This window comes from Polychytrium aggregatum, assembly GCF_025602895.1.
Source record: "Polychytrium aggregatum strain JEL109 chromosome Unknown BJ171scaffold_57, whole genome shotgun sequence".
NCBI lineage: Eukaryota > Fungi > Chytridiomycota > Chytridiomycetes > Polychytriales > Polychytrium > Polychytrium aggregatum.
Genome location: NW_026516259.1, coordinates 167,844 through 189,242, shown reverse-complemented (window position 1 = coordinate 189,242; position 21,399 = coordinate 167,844). Strand labels below are relative to the sequence as shown.

General features: G+C 59.5%; 6 protein-coding genes across 6 annotated transcripts; 5 read left to right on the top strand and 1 right to left on the bottom strand.

Moving 5' to 3' along the window:
* Positions 1-432: 432 nt before the first annotated feature.
* BJ171DRAFT_429456 (translocation protein Sec62-domain-containing protein) lies at positions 433-1,459 on the top strand (the record flags this gene model as incomplete). The annotated part of the gene is made up of 2 exons (XM_053107877.1): positions 433-625; positions 972-1,459. The coding sequence occupies 2 exons, from the start codon at positions 433-435 to the stop codon at positions 1,457-1,459; spliced, it is 681 nt and encodes a 226-aa protein (XP_052962517.1).
* Positions 1,460-3,138: 1,679 nt separating this feature from the next.
* Positions 3,139-3,895, top strand: BJ171DRAFT_635616 (uncharacterized protein; the record flags this gene model as incomplete). The annotated part of the gene is made up of 1 exon (XM_053115693.1): positions 3,139-3,895. Exon 1 carries the CDS (start codon positions 3,143-3,145, stop codon positions 3,893-3,895), a length of 753 nt encoding a protein of 250 aa, XP_052962516.1. The 5' UTR covers positions 3,139-3,142.
* A 2,141-nt stretch (positions 3,896-6,036) lies between these two features.
* Positions 6,037-8,530, top strand: BJ171DRAFT_635614 (uncharacterized protein; the record flags this gene model as incomplete). The annotated part of the gene is made up of 4 exons (XM_053115692.1): positions 6,037-6,103; positions 6,174-6,386; positions 6,428-7,884; positions 7,973-8,530. 4 exons carry the CDS (start codon positions 6,037-6,039, stop codon positions 8,066-8,068), a joined length of 1,833 nt encoding a protein of 610 aa, XP_052962515.1. The 3' UTR covers positions 8,069-8,530.
* Positions 8,531-9,369: 839 nt separating this feature from the next.
* On the top strand, positions 9,370-11,763 carry BJ171DRAFT_429422 (kinase-like domain-containing protein; the record flags this gene model as incomplete). The annotated part of the gene is made up of 6 exons (XM_053107873.1): positions 9,370-9,677; positions 10,140-10,418; positions 10,647-10,782; positions 11,001-11,092; positions 11,263-11,391; positions 11,568-11,763. The coding sequence occupies 6 exons, from the start codon at positions 9,370-9,372 to the stop codon at positions 11,761-11,763; spliced, it is 1,140 nt and encodes a 379-aa protein (XP_052962514.1).
* Positions 11,764-13,768: 2,005 nt separating this feature from the next.
* On the top strand, positions 13,769-15,229 carry BJ171DRAFT_251343 (Sedlin). Its single transcript, XM_053106692.1, has 4 exons — positions 13,769-13,863; positions 14,053-14,117; positions 14,497-14,644; positions 14,880-15,229. Exons 1-4 carry the CDS (start codon positions 13,833-13,835, stop codon positions 15,056-15,058), a joined length of 423 nt encoding a protein of 140 aa, XP_052962513.1. The 5' UTR covers positions 13,769-13,832; the 3' UTR covers positions 15,059-15,229.
* BJ171DRAFT_635598 (uncharacterized protein) lies at positions 15,077-19,125 on the bottom strand (the record flags this gene model as incomplete). Its single annotated transcript, XM_053115691.1, has 4 exons — positions 15,077-17,400; positions 17,567-17,664; positions 17,829-18,687; positions 18,790-19,125. 4 exons carry the CDS (start codon positions 19,123-19,125, stop codon positions 15,400-15,402), a joined length of 3,294 nt encoding a protein of 1,097 aa, XP_052962512.1. The 3' UTR covers positions 15,077-15,399.
* Between the last annotated feature and the right edge of the window lie 2,274 nt (positions 19,126-21,399).

The following is a 21,399-nucleotide window of genomic DNA, read 5'->3' as shown; positions in this document are numbered from 1 at the left end:
TTCCCAGGAGGACATCCAGTCCCCGCCAGCCCTTTGCCGACCCGGCCAGCAATCCTTGCCCAACGCCAGCGACACCTCGGTATCCGCCCATCGCTCGACGATCTCATATCCATCATGGCCACTATTGGAATCGTACGTATCGCCCGCGGCACCTGGATGAAAGCACGATCACCCGCGGCAGCCAAGAGGGAGCGGTGATCCTTCTGCGAATTGTGGGGAGGCTCCACCCGCCGTCCTATGCCGGATCGTCCTTGGATCGCATGGCTGCGGCTATACTTGAATTGAGCCACCATGCGCCAACCGCACACAGACCTGACGATTCGGCGACCCGTCTTGTGGGAGGGGGGCTCGGATCTGGCGGTATCTTGTGGTGGCGGGACCAACGGCGATCGTTGGCTTGAATTGAGGCACCACGAGATCTGCTCTGGGCATATGGAATCGACTGACCTCGACCCCAATCTGATTTCCCGTCCCCTTGATCCTTTTTTTTTTGACCTGGAGCAGCCCGACTATCGGCATGCTGGGCCAGAGCTCACCAAGGTCGCCGAATATCTGCGCTCCTCGGCAGCCGAGCTCAAGGTCAAGCCGGGAATCTGGAACGGAAAGCGGGTTGATTATTTCAAGGGTATGGATCCAGCCATGGAGCGGATGAGCGGTGGACGTGCGATGCATTCGCGCTGAACCGTGTCATTGATCGGGGGCGAGGAGAGGGACGGCGGATGGCGATGGCAGTTTGTATCGAATTCCGTGCTGGCATCGATGGCGACGACGACAAGGATGGCACGGGAGGTGGTTCGATCGCATGCCGGTGTCATCAAAGAGAGGCAGGCTGGAATGGCAACGGTAGAGGAGTATCGTGGCCGGCGACGAGTGTCATCCTGCAAAGCTCAGAAGCGAGACCACCACCGGATATGCGGGGCTGATCATCCGGACGTCCGTTTTATTCAATCCTTTCCCTGATCGGTTCACAGGAAAGCATGCCGTCAATGCCCTGAACCGTGCCCCTTACAAGAAGATCTCGGGTGTCCCGGCGGTGGAAGGACGATCCCAGGGCGAGGTGCTGCTGACCAAGATGCACTTTGCCGGCTTCTTTGTCAAGATCGAGCGCGGCGCCAAGTTGCAAGTCCAGATCTCGCAGCAGCAAGCCTTCCACCCGGACGAATACTACATCTGGCTGTACGAGGGACCACAGTGGAAGGGCCTGGCGCTGGGCACGGGCGTCCTGGCCCTGGTCTTTGCCGGCGTTCTGTTCCCGCTGTGGCCCGAGACGCTCCGAACGGGCGTCTACTACCTCTCGCTAGGTGTCCTGGGCCTCATGGGAGTCTTTTTCGGAATGACGATCGTTCGGCTGCTCATTTGGCTGGTGACCCTGCTTGTCCTGGGTCAAGGCGGCCTGCTCTTCCCCAACCTGTTTGAGGACGTGAGCGTGATCGATAGTTTCATTCCTGTTTGGGGGTAAGTCTGCATGCGGCTGGGCTGTGTCGTTTGGCTGTGCTGTGATGCTTTGGACGGAGATTGGGCATCGGGCTCGACAATGTCGGCTGGCAAGGACGGATGGATCGGCAAGCCATTTGCAGCCGTGGGAGACCGATAACACCGCAGGCGACCAAGTTGGATCGTGTGGTTCGGGCATCGACGCTCGTCCAGCTCCGCGCTGGGGCAGATGAGGGCTGCTGAGGATTCGGTACCGGAATCACACATGTCCCGCGACTGACCCGCTCGCACCGTCTCGTATCCACAGCTGGGAGGAGAAAAAGTCAAAATCCAAGAAGATTGTCAAGGTCGTGGAAGAGGACGATGACGACGAGGGCGACAAGGATGAATGAGCTGATCAAGCCCCCCCCCTTCTGGATTTGAGAGGACCTTCCTCCCCCTCCACGACGGCGTCCGTTTGTGCTGGGGACGGAGGAGAGAAGAGATTGGGTTCGGAGCAAAAGACAAAATACAAATTAACCGTTTCGCTTGTGCTTGCCTGCAATGACGAAGCAATCCAATTGCGATGGAAAGAACGCTGGGCTGACTCAAGGGAGCGACGCTTGGTGCTGTCTCGAGCGGGGAGGCAGTGCGGAGCCATGGCTCTGTTGGTTCTTTTATGGATTGCGACCGCTGTTCTGGGAGCAATCTGCCCCCAAGTTGAAGAAAGCGGACAAACGGGATATTATTCCTCCGCTAACATATGTTGAAACAGGACACCCTCGCACACGGATGACCTGCGTGGTGAGCATCAGACGGCACCCGAACTCCATGAAATCTGCTCGCCGAGGTCAAGCGATATTGCTCTTTGCTCTGCGTCTTTCTCCCTCATTTGAGATATGTCTTGCTCTACCCGCGGTGACTGCATCTGCAGCGGCTCGCTGGTCCCCGTCGTGCCTGCTCGCTCCATGCATCTCCCACACACAGGGATTTGATTAGATCCACTTGAGGGTGAATGGTATGATCCAACTACGCCGCGTTGGTCCGATGTGTCCCATTCGTTCGACACGCTGTATTCCTCCGCTCCAACATTGGCCGGCGGCACTCGAATCCTGGGCTTGCCCACACGCCGGGACGAGCCTGAGGGCGCATGGTTGGACGGAGCCCATGGGCTGGTGATGATCTCGGGCCACCCTCCCCCAAACAGCGGGGATTTTTGGGGAGGGGAGCGACGGATTGCTGTGCACTTGCGAGCGAAGCGTCGACGGCCCTCGCTTGCCCAGGGCGCAAGCAGGGCCGATGCTGAGGGCAAACTCGGACGGGCTGGCTGGTCCCCCTGGCTCGGGATGGAAGATATCGGTGGCGCTTGCTGAAGCGACGGACACATGATCAGGGTCGGCAGCCACGGCGGGCGCACACGGGGTGGGGTGCGTGCCACCAAAGCGCGTGCCAAGCGGGTGACAACCCCGGTGGGGGGAGGCGTCGAGGGTCAGCGGGCAACAGCGAACAAACGAGGAAGACGGGGCGAGAGCGGAAATGTCCCCGTGTGGGACAAGGTGCGAGGAGCCAGAGAGGGGGCAGATCGACAGACGGATTGCGCGAGATGCGAGCCACGGCGCTGGAGCAGAGACGGCAGCGATGGCGTGAGCTGCGTGAGCTATGTGCGATGGGGGGAGATGGGCGATGGCGATGGGCATCGACGACGGAGTGCGGGAGGACGAGCGAGAGCATGGCCGGCAATGCACAGGGCCGCAAGGGAGCGGGCGTGGGAGCAGCACTGCCCTCTGGCGCACGCACGTTTTTTTCATCGGGACATGGCCCGTCAGCACGATGCAGAAATGTCATCGAAGGGCCCAACATGGGTCGACAACGTGCTGGAGAGTCGGGGCGGGAGGCAAGCACACCGCATGAGGGTCGAGGCCGCCGCATGAGGGTCGGGAGGATCAGGGAGGATGACGGACAAGCAAGCATCGACAGCACGTTTCAAGCACGCCGGCCGAGGGAGCAGCAGCGGCGATGCCGCCAAGAGGATCGGAACCATGCCCATCCATGCCCATTCATGCCGTCCATGCCGTCCATGCCCACGCAGCGATGGTGCACGACGAAAGCAGCGTGGGTGGCCAGGGCCCTGGGTCGGCGGATGCCTGTCAGAGCGACCGCAACGACCGCAACGACCGCAACGAGAGGATCGGGGATGAGACATCGACGGCGGCGAGGCTGCCACGAGGCAAAGGCGGGTATCGCGGGCTGGGTGGATTCGCCGTTGGTGCGCCTTGCTGGACTGGATGTGTTTCATGTCGAGTCGCGGCGGTTGGCCGGAAATGCACCTGGGGGTGCGGCCGATGCGTGGCAGACGACGCACACTTGGCGGCCCGGCCAGATGCGAGGCCAGATGCGAGGCCAGATGCGAGACCACGAAGAGCAAGAGCCGATCCTCGTCCAGGCCCGGGAGCAAAAGCGCAACTCAGGGGAGGCAGATTGATGCCAAGGGGGAGCAAGGTCATTCCAATGGAGATACCGGGGGCTGGCGCGGGCTCGTTTCGCTTTCTCCTGGCGCTCGTGAAAACGGGGAAGTGCCGCGCCGCCAGCATCGAGATCGGACCAGCTGACCCGATCGCACAACGAGCGGCTGGTGACGCCATCGGAGCGATGCACCACACAAGGCCAGCAAGCGAGGGGCAACAGAGGGAAGCTCCTGCCGGCAAACAAACAAACAAACGAACAGCTGTTTCGAAAGACAGCACCGACGCAACAGCCCGCCGACACACCGACACATCCCACCAGCCCACCGGACATGTGTTTGACATGCGTCGAGGTGCACCATCGCAGCGCAAACATGCAGCCGCACGAAGCAGGGGCAGAGGGCAGCGTGCATGGAGGCCTGGGAGACATGACGGCATGGAGACGCCCAGGCAGAGAGCATGCTGACACGCCTCAGGCGTCGGTGTGCTGAGCAGCCTGGGCGGGTGGGGGGATGGATCTTGTTGCAGCCAAGGGAACGACGCAGGTCAGATGGGCAGCAGCACGCTGGGCCGGCAGAACCGTGGCGGCGCTGAAACCACTGGGCGGGCCAGGGCCGGCCCTTTGCCTGCCTCCTGTCCCCGGGCCTTTCTGGAGGCCGGCGTGTGCCAGGCAGCAGCAGGGTTGGGCAAGCAGGCCTTGCAAGCGCCGGGCGGAAACGCGACATCCAGCGCGGCGGGTCCATCGGGGCAGCGTGGTGCAATCGCCTTGTCGGCGAGAGAAACAGCGGCTGCCTGTGGCCTTGAAAGCGCAACGCAAATCGGCGAGAGGACAGCCGGATGCACGGCGAGACACCATGACCGAGCAGGAGAGGGAGACGGCCATGGGCCAGGCAGGAACGCGTCGACAAGGCCGCGGTCCATGATTTGTTTTGCGTTTTGCACACGGACGACTGTTGCGGGGAGGGGCTGAGCAGCAGAGCGAGCGACGACACATGTGCTCTGGCAGAGCGCCAGGGACAACGGCGAGGGACCAGGAGGCGGGTGCAGGAAGGGAGGCCGGAGATGCAAGAGGCGAGAGAAGTAGGATTGGCGAAACAGAGATGCATGCGATGCATGCGGTTGCTGTGGGTGCCGTGGGTGCTGTGGCTGCTGTGGTTGCTGTGGTTGTTGGTGGGTGCTGTGGTTGTTGGTGGGTCTCATTGACACTCATTCGTGCTCACCAGGAGACATTGTCAGCAGACAACATGGCGACTGAGGCAAACAGAAGAGAAAAGAGAGCACAAACGACCCGCGGGACGCGAATCATGTTGTGCGACACGGTGGGGAATGCGAGGACAGTTGTGGTGAGCCGGCCGAGGCAAATGGCGGGAGGCAAGCATGCTCGCAAGAAGACAGCGGGAATGCACAGCAAATAATGAATAACAGACAGACAGACAATGCACACAAACACAGGCCTGCTGTTTAAGGGTGGGCCATGCCCTTGTCCGATGGCAAACGTGCCGGGCAAGGGGCCGAGGTTGTCGGCGCCGGACGGCTGCTCAGCAAGCGTTTTGATAGGCAGGAGGAGGAGAAGGGGGGCCTTGTGCTGCCAGACCCGGCCCCCGCACATGGGCAACAATGTTTGGCGGCGCCGGGGCCGTGCGACGCAGCGGGGCTGCTATCTGCGCGGCTCGGCCACAGGGCAGCCACAGGTTAGCCACAGGGTGGTCATCGCCGGCAAGGCCTCGCCGCGCGAGTGGTTCGCGCTTGCGTCTTTCGGGAGCGCGGCGCCCTGCCCGACAACGCCCGTGGGCCGCTGTGTGTCTGCGCGGGCGCGTTGCGCGTCCGTCCACGCCGCCCATTGGCTGCCACACCCCGCCGCCGCCCCCCCTCCCGCCGGATTTGGCATTCCTGTGCGACCCACGGCCGCGCGCACAGTTGCACAGCGGCACGCACGCTGCGACGCGTCCTCGCCCTTGGCCAGCCGCGCCTGTCCTTGCGGGCCTTTGCGCTCTCCTTCGGCCCAATGTCGCCTTCGCCCCGCCTGCCGCCCTGAGAAGACGATAAATACGGCCCGCCTCCGCCCTCCATCTTCGGTCGCCACCACTCTGCTGCAATCGCATCGCCCAACGGACGACAGTCTTCAATCCCCTCCTCTAAATCTCCTAGACCACATATAAAAATGAAGTACACTGTTACCATTGGTGCTGGCCTCCTCGCCGCCGCTGCTGTTGTCAAGGGTGCCTACGGTAAGCTCTGCGACCTTTGCATGCTTGCCATCGGCTCGCTGCTGCTGCTGCTGCTGCTGCTGCTGTCAAGCTCGGACCGAAGACTTCGAACTGCCCTGGGCGGCAAGCAAGCGAGCAAGACTCCAGAAGCTAGCTGGCCCAGAGTGCCGCTGCGAGGGACAGCGTGAGAACATCAACTGCGCCGACGATCGACCCCAGACTTTCCGGCGACTCAGCTCTTCCAATGTCCTGAGCAAAATTACACCGGCAGCGGCAGCAGTCACCTCCCGCCCAAGTCTGCGAGGTCCTTCTCATCGACCCTGCTAACTCGTTTGCTGTTCACAGTCCCCCCCGTCTACGGTACTCCCTCCGCCGTCTCCTCGGCTGCTCCCACCGGTACCGCCACCCCCACTCTCCCCGTCTACGGCCAGCCCTCTGCCACTTCCTCGCTCGCTGCCACCGTTACTGCCACCCCTACCCCCACCATCCCCGTCTACGGCCAGCCTTCCGTCAGCTCGTCTGCCAAGGCCACCGTCACCACCCCCACCTACGGTACCGCCTCTGCCACCTCCTCCCTGGCTGCCACCGTCACTGCCACCCCCACCTCCACTGACGTCTGCGTCGTCAAGACCGTCACCGTCACCCCCACCTACGGCACTCCCTCCGTTACCTCCTCGGTCAAGGCCACTGCCACCACCCCCGCCTCCGTCCCCGTCTACGGTACCCCCTCGGCCACCTCTTCGCTCGCCGCTACCGTGACCGCCACCACCACTGGCACCGTCCCCGTCTACGGCACTCCCTCGGCCACCTCCTCGGTCAAGGCTACCGTCACTGCCACCCCCACTGGCACCCCCTGCACTGCTGAGGTTTCCTCCTCTGCCAAGGCCACCGTCACCACCCCCACCTACGGTACCGCCTCTGCCACCTCCTCCCTGGCTGCCACCGTCACTGCCACCCCCACCGGCACTGTCCCCGTCTACGGCACCCCCTCTGCCACTTCCTCGGTCAAGGCCACTGGCACCACCACCCCCACTGGCACCGTCCCCGTCTACGGTACTCCCTCGATCAGCTCCTCGGTCAAGGCTACCGCCACCACCCCCGTCTACGGCACTGCTTCCTCCTCCATTGCCGCCACCGTCACCGCTACCCCCACCTCTTCCGTCTACAAGAAGAAGTGCTCCAAGCGCCCCTCGGCCACCTCCTCCCTCGCCGCCACTGTCACCTCGACTGCCTCGGTCCCTGGCTACACCGCCTCTGCCCGCCCCACCGTCACCTCGACTGCCTCGGTCCCCGCTTACTCGACCGCCTCGGCTCTCCCCACCGTGACCTCCACCGCCTCGGTCCCCGCCTACTCGTCGGTTGCTCCCACCGGCACCTCCACCCCCGCCTCGGTCCCTGCCTACTCCACTGCTGCCTCCTCGGCCGCCCCCACTGGCACCTCGACCCCTGCTTCGGTCCCCGCCTACACCACCGGCGCCTCCTCCTCGGCTGCCCCCACCGCCACCTCCACCCCCGCCTACTCCTCGGCTGCTCCCTCCGCCACCTCCACCCCTGCCTCCACCCCCGCTTACTCCTCGGCTGCTCCCTCGGCCTCCTCCACTCCCGCCTCTACCCCTGCCTACTCTTCGGTCGCCCCCACCGCCACCTCCACCCCCGCTCCCTCCGCCACTACCCCCGTCTACTCCTCGGCTGCTCCCTCGGCCTCCTCCACCCCTGCCACCACCCCCGTCTACTCTTCGGCCGCTCCCTCCGTCACTCCCTCTCCTTCGGCCACCACCCCCGTCTACTCCTCCGACGTTCCTGTGAGTATACATTCTCCATCCGTGCTCTTGTGAATGCCATGCTGGACTCTGCCAAGTGACTGTCGCTGACTCTATTTCCCTCTCTCAGTCGGCCTCCACCTCCCAGGTCGCCCCCACCGGCTACAGCAGCGCCCCCGCTCCCTCGAGCTCCGCTGCCCCCACCGCCTCGGCCCCCAACTACTAAACGGGATGAGTCCTCCTGAAACTGTCACTGTGGCGTGACTGTCGCTTTCGCGCGCGCACTTTTTGGCTCTGTAGTTTTTGATACAACCTCTTAGATTGGTCTGCGTGAAACCCCGGCAGCCTCTGCCCCCCGCCTCCTCGCCACTCTCTCGAAGATGATTGCCGCCCAGCCGTCTGTCGACTGTTTCTCACTCTGCCTCCCGCTTTTCATTTCTTTTTCTTCTCCCCGCCTTCGACGTCGAATTCTTTTACCTTTATATTTGCACCTTGTCCAATCGTCCTCCATCTGTGTTACGACGAGTCTGTACGTTAAATGCCAATCATTAAGAAATCCTTCCAGATAAAAATGTAGACATCTGTTACAAAATATTGCTTCCGAGCCAAGCCAGATCTACTTTCTCTCCCCCAATCTATGGTGCCTGTCGGGAAATGTCTTGTCGCGGGTGTCTGCATTTTATCTTCAAAAAAAAAAACCCCCCCCCAACGAAAAACAGAAAATGAAATGCGAACTCCTCTCCGCTAACGATCCACAGAGGGCAGCCCACTTGAATTCTTACTTTCTTTTGCTGCCCCCTACCCTTCTTCTTTCTCCCCCAACAACGCTGATGTGCTTTTGTTTCTATGCGCTGTAATCCGAAAATATGAAAACGTCACAACTCTGCGAGGTTGAGCCTCATACGATCATCACTCCTGTCTCTCTCTGTGGCGAAGACTGGTCCCTTGCAATCGCTGCCGACTCGCAGACCAGCGAACATGGCGCTTTCGCTCCTGGTGTGTTGCTTCGACTCGTCACGTGGGGCTAACCAGGGCGGATCGTGTTGCCGAATTCCTCCCCGCTTTCAGAGCCACCCACCTTCTTCAGGCCGACCATCACTCCCATCGCCATTGTTCGTCTCCCTCCTTCCCCTTCCCCACATCGCGCTGCATTCGACCCCCTCGGCTATGGATCGACCCCTCGTAAAGTCAAAATGGCACTCGGATGACGAAGAGAGTGACCACAGCTCGTCAGCTTCGACAGATCTGCGATCCACCCTCGAGCCGTCCCGGACATCCGAATCCCGACCCCACGCCAAGAAGAAGATCAAGACCAACAAGCCGCCATTGTCATCGGCCTCGTCACTTGCATCCTCGGCCCACCCGACAGCCGTCCGCCCCGCAGGACTCTCCTTGAATGCCTCGCCCTCGGACTCGTCGTCCCTTGCCTCGCTCGAGCACGACCCCAACGACTCTACCCTCGGCACGAGCGACATCCGGCCACATACCCGCATCCATGAGTCGTCCGGGTCGGCTCTGCCCTCCAGCATGCCCGTGCCCCACCCCCGGACTCGGTCACCCATCATCGCCCCACTCGTGGGCCCGTTGCTCGGCGGGTGCCGGTCCGTCGACCACTACGAAAAGCTAAACCGGATCGCCGAGGGTTCCTACGGCGTCGTTTACCGGGCCCGCGATCGCCAGACGGGCGAGATCGTCGCCTTGAAAAAGCTCAAGCTCGAGAACGAAAAGAACGGCTTCCCGGTCACAACCTTGCGAGAGATCCACTCGCTTCTGATCTCGAAGCATGAGAACATTGTCAACGTCAAGGAGATTGTCGTTACCAACAGCTTGAGTGGGTATGTCGGCTTCTCCCTTCTCGCAATCGCTGTCTCTGGACATGTGCTCTGGATTTGTGTTCTGGATGGGCGTTCCGGCGTTGACCGGCTCGATAGAAGCCCCGGCTGGACGAGTGGATGCGGATGCACTCCTTGTCCGAGCCGAAACGATCCACTACCATGGCTATCGCCGGACCGCATGCGAACAGAGGCAGTTCAAAGTCACTGGATTCGATATGCTCCAGCAGTTCCGTGGGGAAGTGTACCCATCCAAGCAGAACAAAGAATTCACTTCGCTCAGCTGCGGCATCAGTCCGATTCTTGGCATGGAAGCGAGATTGGCTACTGACCTGCTTAACTATACTCTCCCACTCTCCCACTCTCCCACTCTCCCACTCGCCCACTCTCCCACTCTCCCACTCTCCCACTCTCCCACTCTCCCACTCTCCCACTCTCCTGCTTCCCTCTGGCTCCTCGATGCAGTATCTTTCTTGTCATGGAGTTTGTCGAGCATGACCTCAAATCCCTGATGGAGTCCATGTCCACACCGTTTCTCCAATCCGAGGTCAAGACCTTGATGATTCAGTTGCTCTCGGCCATCGCGCTTCTGCACCAGAACTGGATCGTCCATCGCGATCTCAAGACGTCCAACTTGCTCATGAACAATCGCGGTCAGATCAAGGTCGCTGATTTCGGGCTCGCTCGAAAGTTTGGAAGTCCTCTGGGGCACATGACTCAACTCGTCGTCACGCTTTGGTATAGGTGAGCCGGAGCAGCGCATTGTTCGGACTTGAGGCTTGATATCGAGCTCGTGGGCTCTGTTGGCCAGACCAAAGCAAGTTGTCGGGGTGGCGAGTCTCGACTGGAGCCGTTTCCCTCACGATCAGCCGAGTGCAGGGTCGACACGGCTGAATGACTCTGCAGATCGTGTCCTCGAAGTGTTCTATGCTCGGTCTCATCACTTGCGTACTAACGGCTCTTCGATTCCAGAGCCCCCGAGCTGTTGCTGGGGGCGACAGAGTACAACACTGCCGTCGACATGTGGTCAATCGGCTGCATCTTTGCCGAACTCGTCAACAAAGAACCGCTCTTCCCTGGTCGTGGCGAGATTGATCAACTCGGCAGAGTACGTTGGAACTAGGTGTGGAGGACCCTGGCACACCCGGGATTTGTCCTGGCTATCTGTGGGTCGCTTCGGTATGCGCGAGTGGCATCGTTTCTGCGCAGGTGCTCCTCGCAGCGTTGGAGGGCGACACCCGCTTGTGGACGTCTGTACGTTTGTTGACCAGGACACCTCCCCCCCCTTCATTGGCCCCCTATTGTTATGGAAACGCAATCCTGCAGGTCTTCAAACTCCTGGGCACCCCAAACGAGAAGTCCTGGCCAGGCATGATGAGCCTACCGGTGGCAAAGACAGTCACGTTCCCGAACCAACCGTGAGTTGCACCTTCTTGGCTGGCACAATCGATGCCGATATCACGCCGTTTCCATGGCATCGTATTTCTCGGATCCGTGTGTCTTATGGCGACCTGCATCTGTGCCGCATGTGTTTGTCGCTCGCCAATTCGCTCATCATCAGCTCCCTCCCCCCCCCCGCTTGCGCCAGAGTGAGCACCTTGCGGTCCCAGTTCCCATATCTGACCGAGAACGGTCTCGACTTGATGAACAAGCTGCTGGCATACGATCCAAAGAAGCGTATCACAGCGGAGCAAGCACTTCGGCATCCCTACTTTAGGTATTGCTTTGACTTTGCGCGCACCTCGGCATTCTAGTCTTCATGCTGTGGTATTGACATTCGATTGACATCCCATTGACACCCTCATTGACATCCCACTGACACCTCATTGATATCGCTCGGACTGTTGCTGTGTCGCCATATTCTGATACCTGCCGGCTCGGTATGCCCATCAGTGAGTCCCCAACGCCAAAGGATCCCAGTCTCTTTCCAACCTTCCCAAGCAAGTCGGCTGGCGAGCGACAAAAGCGCTACGACAGCCCCTCCGCCCCCCACGCGGCTCACGGCGACGGTGCCGGCGATGATGGACATGCCAGGTCTATCTTTGACTTTGAGAGCAAAGAGTCTGTGGGCTTCCGGTTGCGGATCTGAGGCTCTGTCTTTCTCTATCCGTGTGGAGCTGAGGCCCAGTCAATCGAATCGCACTGGCTTCGGTATGGACGAGGGAGGTGACTTCTTCCCACGCCTGTCAAGAAAATGCTCTCCACCATCACCACCCCTGTTTCGGATGACAGCGAATGCTCTTGGGCAACACGACCTGGTCCTGTACACGGGATCGTTCTATGGACGACAGACCAAGCACGCCGCTATCCGTCTGTTCGCTTGGGCACACCTGCCAAGCATCCCGTTTCAGCGTGGGTGGACCAAGTCATGGATCTGTTCGTGGGTGCCTTGGCCAACACAAAAGCGTCAAGCAACCCAGAAAGGAAGGCAGACCGCTGCGCACGAGCCTGCTCCTCGGCGAGAGCGGGGCGAGAGCGGGGCGAGAGGGCGAACGCCATCCCAGACATGCCGAAACGCACATCGCTCTATCAATTTTTTCTGCCCCCTCGCGGCTGCTCATCTCGGTCACCTGAAAGTCACGTTGTATGTGGCGCAGCAAAAGTTGGAATCCGGCCATGGTCGATTGACGGCATTTGGTATCACCTTGAGCCGATTGACGGTGGTGGTGGGCAATTGGTGTGGAGGAATGACCAATTGTATGATTGTTGGAAGCTCCACTCCGGTTGCGGACAAGAACCACCACCATCTGAATCTCTCTAGTTGGAAACCTAGTCAAGCGTGGCTGTGTGTCAGCGAGATGACATGATCGTTTGGCTATCAGGCAAGACTCACCTTGACAAGATGTCTTCCCACGACTGATTGAGCGAGCGATGCGTTTCTGGATCTGAATCAAGGACGCCACTGCACAGTATCTCTGCCAGCCCAAAATGTGCTGGTTTTGAGGAGATTCCTTCTTCCCCAAGGACAGAACCAGCCATCGCCGCTATTTTCTCGCCAGATGGCTCCCCGCAAGCGAAAGACACCACCCAGGCGACCAAGTGGATCCAGAGCACCCACAAGATCCTTGGTCTGCAGCAATGGATGAGCACCACACCAAGTCCCAAGATCCCCGGGTTGGCTCCCTTCCTGCAATACATTCGCCATGTGTTCAATGGAGACATGCTGGACAAACAGCTGTACTTCAGCCTGACCCGGCGACGGCGATTCAAGCGACTGGATCTCCACAGCAAGCGACAGCGCACCGTCCACGAGATATGCAAGCAAGTCATCGACCAGGCACCAAAGGAGACCGAAGTGGTGATTGTCTTTGGGAATGCCTCGTGGAAGCAGGGGAAGGGATATGCATCCAGTCCCAGGAGACTCAGGTTTGCCAAATACTTTGAGCAGTTCCACCACCACCAGAGACGACCACCAGACCGATCCGTCTCCAAGATCCATGTGTGCTCGGTGAACGAGTTCAACACATCACAGGTGTGCTCACATTGTCGGGAAGCCAAGCGACTCGAGAAGGTTGAGTATCTTGATATCGAGAAACCACACTTTGTCCGGAGCTGTGCAAGCTGCCATACGCTGTGGGATCGAGACATCAATGCAGCCAGGAACATGATCTCGGTATGCCAGTCGATCATCGTCCATGGAGATCGATCGGGTGTATTCAAGACTGTGCTTCCCAAACCAACCAAAACAAAGAGATTGCCAACCAAGACAGGAGTGCAATGCCATGGCCTGCCCGCTGGGCCTACAGTCAGTCAGTGGGCTTCAGACATCTGAAGCCAGAAAGTGACTGTCCCGTTTATTTCTGGATTGACTGTAAGTATCTCGCACTGTTCCTTGAGTATGTCGACAGTGGATGCCGGGTCGCCCATATTCTGGGCAGTCCACTTCGGGGTTGCCATCCCTCTTGGGATGGTCGATGGGAGGCGGTTGACTCCCTTGTGCAAAGTGTGTGTGTGTGCAAAGTGTGTGTGATGGCGAGAGGTTTCTCGCCTTCCCTCGGGGGTCTCTCGCCAGAGACTGCTCTTCTCGCCGACTGAGGTGGCTCCGAGAGCGCGTTTTGTCGTTCTCGCTCATTTTATTAACAACAATTTTTTTCATTGTGTCGTTTTCTGTCGCCGACCCTGGCTTCTGATCGACCAGGACCGCCCTCCATCCCATCCATGTCCAGCACATCGTATTTTGTCATCGTGGGTACGAACGCCTTTGCGCTGTAGCAGCCATCGCCACCGTTGCTGCTGCTGCTGCTGCTGCTGCTGCTGCTGCTGCTGCTGCTGCTGCTGCTGCTGCTGCCGCGACGCTGATTCTCACAGCCGCTCCCGCCGTCATCCTCACCCTGCCTGGCGTCGTCCAACTGCCCTTTGCGACCCTCTCGTCCTCCAGGGACAAAAGACAACCCCATCTACGAAGCCGAGTTCGGTGGAATCGGAGCTTCAAAGGATAAAGGGGTAATCGCCGCCGTTGCTTCTCTGCATTCTCTGGTCTGCTTTGGACTTGCGGGAGAAAGACCATCAATGAATCGGTGATCATCAAGACTGGCTTGATGCTGCTGGCGCCCACTGTTCCCTCGTTCATGGACGGTTGGGATCATTGCCCTCGCTCATGGATGGTTGGGCACATTACCCTCCTCTTCCTCGAGCGCCCTCGCCCAAGCCGCGCTCAACCCATGCAGCCATCATTTCAGCATCTTTGCGTGAACGAATTGCAAGTCGTCGCATCTCTGACCGCCGCCGTTCCGACACCCGCCAATTGGCGTATTCATCCCCTCCCCCCCCCATCGTTACTCCTAATCCACTCATCCACGCCCCTCCCCAAACTCCTGTGCAGAAAGAAGAGCATGTCCATCTGAATCAGTTCATCGTGCACTCGGCCCTGGACCTCGTCGAGGAGCTGCAGTGGGCGACTCAGTCTCCCTACCTCAAAGTCGTCGACCGCTTCAACGAGTGGTACGTCTCGGCATACGTAACCCCCAGCGGTAAGTCTGGACCACTTGCGACGCATTCTATTGCGCAAGATCGCATCGTACTGCATCCTATCGTATCACACATCACCCCACAATGTGTCCTGCGGCATTGCATCGCATCCGGCCGATGCCCCTATCGACCGATCCCAGCGATCGCAACTTCCAATCACCCCGTGCGGCTCCAGCCTATCCAACAACTCCATTGCTGACCATATCCCGTTGTCCGGACGCTGTCCCACCATTGTAGGGCCCAAGTTCATGCTGCTGCACGACACCGTCAACAACGACGGCATCCGGCAGTTCTTTGGCGAGTGCCACGAGCTCTACCTCAAGATGATGTTGAGCCCCTTCACCGAGATCAGCGCCCCGATTACCTCCTCTGTCTTCGATACCCGGGTGCGGGCGGCAGGACGCAAATATCTGTAGCCGACCGGCTCGACCCCAACATTCTCGAACGACCGTCGCGATTTCTTGCTTCTGTGCCTCTCCACCGACCCCCATCCATACAATCTGCCTCCGTATGTCGCCCCGGCGATGTAGGTCATCGTGGATATATTGGTTCGAGCGTCCTTCTCCCGTTTTCTTGGGCGGTCCTTCGTCTCTGTCTGCAATATCAACTTGGCTGTAGGTTTGCATCTGGGGCGGGCCGGCAAATACATGGCTCGTTTCTCTCAGTGCTCCGTCGACTCTATCGATATGCCCGACCATCCTCGTCAGTGGTGCTGGCTGTTCCCCTGCCTCAGGGCATGCTCCAGCCCACCAGGGCCTCAGTAGTTATCCAGATATGTGTCCTCGGCCGAGGTGATCCCCAGCATGGCCCCTATCCGCTCGAGCGACTCGCTGATCTTGGGCTGGAACGTGTCGTCGCCGTTGTGGAGCTGGGATGCAGATTTGCTGACCAGATTGCTCATGCTGCCGTCGAGCGTGGTGTGGACCGCCGGCTTGTCCAGAAGACTTTGACTCAGTGGCTGTCCGTGGTCGGAATGAGAGGGCTGCTTGGAGAGATCAATGTCAGCCGGCCCTGTTGGCTCGTTAATCCGAGTTCCTGGGCTTGCATGTCTATCTTGTTGCTCTTGGGGGTCGCCATGCGGCTCGATATGGTCGTAAGACCGCTGACCGCCATGGTCGTGAGAGTCTTGAAGCCCCAGACCACCTCCATGATACACATCGCCCCGTGCCTGGAAAGCGCCTGCAGATCCCGTCGGCTCCTGGTTCGCCTGCTGTTCTTTGTAGTCGATTGCCGCACCATCGTCGTCTTGGACAGCCAACTCGGCACCCAGCTCTGTTGCAGATGGCCCAGCTCGGCCACGGTGTAGCCTCTCGAGGCTCGCAAGGCTGTCCCGGATGCTGTCTCGGCCCGAGGTCGGCAGCGTCAGGGTGGCCGCATAGTCCAGCAGCTCCGAGTTCGACATGATCGTCAAGTCCCGCATGGCCTTGGTCTCCCTCGGGAACAGATACGGCTGCTGCGGTTGAAGGGGAGAGGCATCCGTCTGTTGCTGATGCTGTTGCTGTTGGCCAGGCGGAGCCGAATCGATGGCATGCTGGGATCCGCTCACACGGCGAGACGCCTGCGTCGACGACAACCCGGCTCCACTTTCGGGCGGCGACAGCGAGTGCTGGCTGACGCCTATCGACGGCGGAAGGTTCGGCAGTCGGGCCACAAACTCGACAAACTCGGGTGCCGTCATTTGCGAGAGCACGCCGGGCTCGTGCGCCAGGTTCTGGAGGCTGGACCTGATCGAGGTCGGCAGCGGCAGCGCAATCGCATATCGCAGCAGCTCGGCCGGGGTCAAGCTGGGCGTGCGGTCCAGGCGCTCGTTCAGAGCCGAAACCAGATGGGCCCGAGAGCCCCCTGCATCGAGTCGGTCGTGTGAAGCCAGCGTCGACGGCGGCAATCGTATGGACGCAGCCCACTCCAGGATCTGCGAGTCCCGCAGCGACCTTGGTGGACCGATGCGGTCCTGGCTCAGCGCATGGCCAGCCAAGGCAAGGCTCAGGCTCGAGTCAGGAAGTGCCGTTGCTATACCCCGGGCGAGCAAATCCGCCTGGGACGACAGCCGAGAGCGAGAGTGCGCCTGGGTCTTGTCCCGGGGCTGCGTCGAGCTCGGGCGGCCTCCATCGCCTGTGAGATGCTCTTTGCTGTGCGTTGATCCCCGTCCATGTCCTGGAGCTCCGGAGCTGGATCGGCGCTGCCCGCTGTTCCGTCCGGATCCACCCTTGGGCCCGGAAATCGGTGCATCGCCCGCCGAGGTCTTCTCTAGACTCTTCCGCACGGCCAGGGGCTTTGGTTCCGGTGTCTCAAGAACCTTGACCGACGACGACTCTGGTGGTTTGGCGGATTCTGTCTTCTTTGCCGACCATGCCCGTCTTGGGGGGCGTGCAGGCACCTTCTGGACAGGCTGCTGCACCTCGGCAGCCATGTTGCGCTTGGGCCTAGTCAGCCGCTCAAAGACGACTGCATCGATGGGCCGGAGCTTGGCATTGCGGTCAAACTTTTTTGGCGGGGGCTTCTGGTCGGCGCAGGTGTGATAAACGTGCGGCCGCGAGAGCTCGCGGATGCGCTCGGGGTCGGGTCCTTTGGTGCGGCAACTTGAGCCTGGAGCTATGTAGCTGATCTTGGTGCTGGCGATCGGTTTGGGTCCGGGGATTGGGCGGGCATAAAAGACCTCCTTTGGAACCACGGGTCTCTTTGGGATCGACGGCGCCCATCGCTCGGGGGTTTCTTTGGCCGGTGCGCTCTTGGGCCGTGGATGGGTGTACTTGCTCATCTATCGAGAGGGAGCATGGGACATGTCAATTCTGGGTGCTGCACACATAGCGAGCAGGGCAGTCCCTACGACGACCAAGCCGTGAATGACGGCAGCAATGCAGCACGAGAAAGCGCTTCCACAACAAATCACTCGCCTCTTTCTGATTATCTTGTTCCCATCTCACTCGAGCTCGGAGCAGGTCGCTGTTCTTGATTGCCGACCATGGGTTTGTCAGGCGCAGAAAGAGTAGTTTGTTGAGTTGGTCCATCTCCAGGCGTTGCTCTGCGGTCGTTTGCACAAGAGAGTGTGAGAACAGGGTAATGCATCTGCGACCGAATGCTTGGCAGTCGGCCCTCCATCGATCCAGCAGCCGTGCCAAAAAAAAAAAAAAAAACAGTCACCACAGCCCTTCGATCGGTTGGCAGCCTAATGTGCCGGCAGCTCACCTTCGATCAACTTGCCAGTCAGCGTCTCGACTTGCGGCTGGCGCTCAAACTCAATCCCAGAGAGCTTCACAATGGGGTTAAATTTCTTCCTGGACGACCGATGGATCTGCCCGGGCCGCGCCGGCTTGGGGTTCGGGTACTGGCTCAGGATCTCCTGGGCTGTCAGCGGGCGGCGCTCCTTGGGCGAAGGCGACAGCTCGTATTCGGTGCTGGATTCAACAAGAGTGCCCTTGGACGAGGGCTCCGTCAGTGCCGGGCTTTCTGCACTCGCGATCGACTCGGCATAGACGGGCTCCTCGGCCTTGCTCTCGAGATAGCGGATGTTGTCATCGATCCACTTTTTGAGATACTGGCGCACCTCCTGCCCAAGACTCTGGCAGGATTCAACCGACTCTTCCCGATAATAGTTGTTATCCTCGCCATTGTCGTAATCGTTTTCATAGTCATAGTCGCTGTTGTTGTCGTTGTCGCCGTTGTTGTTATTGTCGCCGTCGTCGTCGTCGTTGTCGTTGTAGGTGTCATTGTCGTTGCCCCGGTCACTGAAGGTGTCGGCAAGGTCGTGGAGCAGATTCAGATCCGACGGCAGTCGGTCGATATACCCGTTCTGTCGCCACGACCCCGTACCAGAGATGGATTTGGAGTCGTTGGGGTCCGATGGCAGCGAGCTGATGTAATTGAGCTCTTCCGAGTCGGATTCCTCCGGCTCGGGCGTGTGAAAGGAATAGTCCGAGTTGAGCGAGTAGTACGACTCGTGTCGCTGGGCTGCTTCCTGGACCTCGTTTTGATAGGCCTCGTCGTCGTTGGTGGCATAGTACCCACCCATATACTCGATGCTCGGCTCGTTGCCAAGGTCGAGCGGCTGTGAGGCCGTCATTGGGGCATCGCACGAGTCCTGGTCCTGCTGCTGCTGCTGCTGCTGCTGCTGCTGCTGCTGTCCGTCTGGGCCGTAGTCACCAGCGACCGGGTCCAGATAGGATGCAAGCGCATCGCTGGGCATTTGCAACTGCGTCGGCTCGGACCCGTGCTGGGACTGCGACTCTTCATTGCCACCGTCGTATCCAGCATCGTCTTGGTATCGGGAGCCATCTTGGGCCGCTTCGGGAAAGGAAGCAGTTGCATCGGCGCCGCTGCCCTCGGCCCGGACGGCATCGGGGTCCCCTTTCCTGCTGGACGAGACCGAGTACTGCTCAAAGGAGTGCGTCGAGTACGAGTCGTCGCTGTAGTGGACCGAGGGCGGCTTGAACGGCAGCTCGAATCGGTCGCCGGAGTAGGTGCTCGCGACCAGGGTATCGTTCATGCTCTTGCTGTGGCTTTGTCGCCGTTGCTGTCGTTGTCGCTACTATTGCTGGTGTTGATGTCGTCGCAGCTGCCTTTTCGATGTTGCGCTGGCGGCTCAGCCGATGGGTACTCGCCATAAAGCGAGTTGGCGCGCGGATAGGACGGACCGGATATTGGAGCGGCGAGGGGGATGAGGACGCAGTAGGCACAAGCGATGAATGCTCGGATGCTGGCAAATGTCACAGATGGCTTGAGGTCGGCTTTGATAGCTTACTGCCTGTCGTTCAGCCGCTCAGTCTCAGCCTGATGCCACAACCCAGAATCAGTGTGTCGTCTGTGGGCGTCCAAGAGATATGTCGTTTTTGGAGAGGCAGCAGTCCGTTCGGGCGCAAGACAGGCGAAGGGTCGCAGGTTGCATCGGATCCTGCTCGGTCAGAACCCTGATTCAGCCCGCAAACGGGGGGGATATATGGCCATTGTGGCCTCGCCCTCGATGCTGCCGGCCAGGTGATGTCAGCCATCGCTGGCAGCGCTATGAATCAGCGGCCGCCAAACGTCATCATCGGCCAACCCCCACTCCCCAGCAGATCGACGATGCCGGACATATCTCGATTCCAAAGCCACTATCAGAGGACAACCCAAGCACATTCACCGACGAGGTTTGCCCTGCACGCGTGGGCATGTTGCGTGAAGCATCATGGCTGCCGCTGGACCCATGGACTTAATTCGCAGACCGCCGAGATGATCAGCTTGTTTTGCAGATGCCATTGTTGAACTACATATTCGATTGATACTGACTACAGACCACACCTTCAGCCGAAATGGGGCAGTGTCTTGTATTACAGGCAATCCAATAAAAAACGGGACACCCGGGTTTTTGACCATTCATCGAATAGTTTGTTACCCAATGTGATCGCGCGCTGGCCATGACCATTCGCCACACATCCGACTTTCGCACCGCCGCATTGCGATGCTACGCCCTCATCCATAGCCTGCGTAAGGTCGCCTCCATATTCAGTGTATCCAAGAGCACCATCCATCGATGGCACCGAGGATGCAAGCTGGATGACCCACCCAGAGTCCCAGCTCGCAGATCCACTTTCTTTGAGCAGGCATGTCCAGTCATTCGCACCCTGATTGAACAGGACCCGTTCCAGACTGGTCCTGTGCTGCGATGCAAGCTCGAGTCCATCCTCCAGAGGAAAGTATCACTCTCACTCTGCCACACTGCCATCCACCGAGCAGGTCTCTCACACAAGAGGGCAACACACCTCTACAAGTCCAAGCGACTGGATGAGCGAGTGGCACAGTTCAGGGACCAGGTCCGCTCCATTGACCCACGACGATTCGTTTTTGTCGATGAGACAGGGATCAGGAAATCCATTTTTCCTCTTTACGGATACTCACCGAGGGGTGCTCCGCTTCGCCAGCGCAATCACATGAAACACAAGTCTGTCTCGGCTGCATTTGCCATCAACCACTCTGGTGTGCTGCATCGCATGTACATCCCCACATCATTCAAGACACACTCGATGGTCGAGTTCTTTGAGCGAGCGACCTTCCCAGACGACTCTGTGATTGTGATGGACAATGTCAGCATGCACAAGACAATGCCTGTCCTGGACTGCATCGAGCGCCGAGGATGGTCAGTGATCTTCACCCCACCTGCTTCACCCGACTTCAATCCCATCGAGAACTTCTTTGGGGCTGAGTCCCCACCGATTTGGGGTTGAGTTCCTCCAATTTGGGGTTGAGTTCCCCAATCACGCCGCCATTTTCGCGTTCACATCCCTGGCTTGAACCTCTCGGCGATTTTTGAACAGGGTCACTTCCCCAACCAGCCCGCAAAGTCGGGCTCCTGCTCTCGGGTATAAATGCCACACCTTCGTCCTGCTGCTTTCTTCCCTCATCTCGCCTTGATCTGATCATCGCGCTATTGTACGATAAAAAAAAGTCTCTGCTCTGACCAGTACCACTGGCAGGCATCCAGCATCCTCTGCCCCCATGCCTCCGAAGCGCAAGGGTGCCGGTGATGGCCAGCCTCGGCCACCCAGGCCCAAGAAAGCCAAGTCACAGTCGGAGCCTGTCTCTGGTTCGTATTCTGATCCCACGCATGCTTGTTCCTCTGTTGCTCCGTCGCTCACCACCACTGCTTCTGCAGATCCAATGGATGTCGATCCCACCGAGCCTGGTCCATCTACTTCCTCGAGTACCAGCAAGCGATGTCGCCAGTGCGATGGCACCGATCACGAACGTTGCAACACCAGCAAATGTCCCAAATACCGGCCCCTCA

What these genes read in the sequence shown, in the direction of transcription:
- BJ171DRAFT_251343 (XM_053106692.1), top strand. Translation starts at nt 13,833, where the DNA reads ATGTCCAGCACATCGTATTTTGTCATCGTGG. An exon ending in ATCGTATTTTGTCATCGTGG is followed by an intron (nt 13,864 to 14,052) that starts GTACGAACGCCT and finishes CTCGTCCTCCAG; the next exon opens with GGACAAAAGACAACCCCATC. An exon ending in GGCATACGTAACCCCCAGCG is followed by an intron (nt 14,645 to 14,879) that starts GTAAGTCTGGAC and finishes CCACCATTGTAG; the next exon opens with GGCCCAAGTTCATGCTGCTG.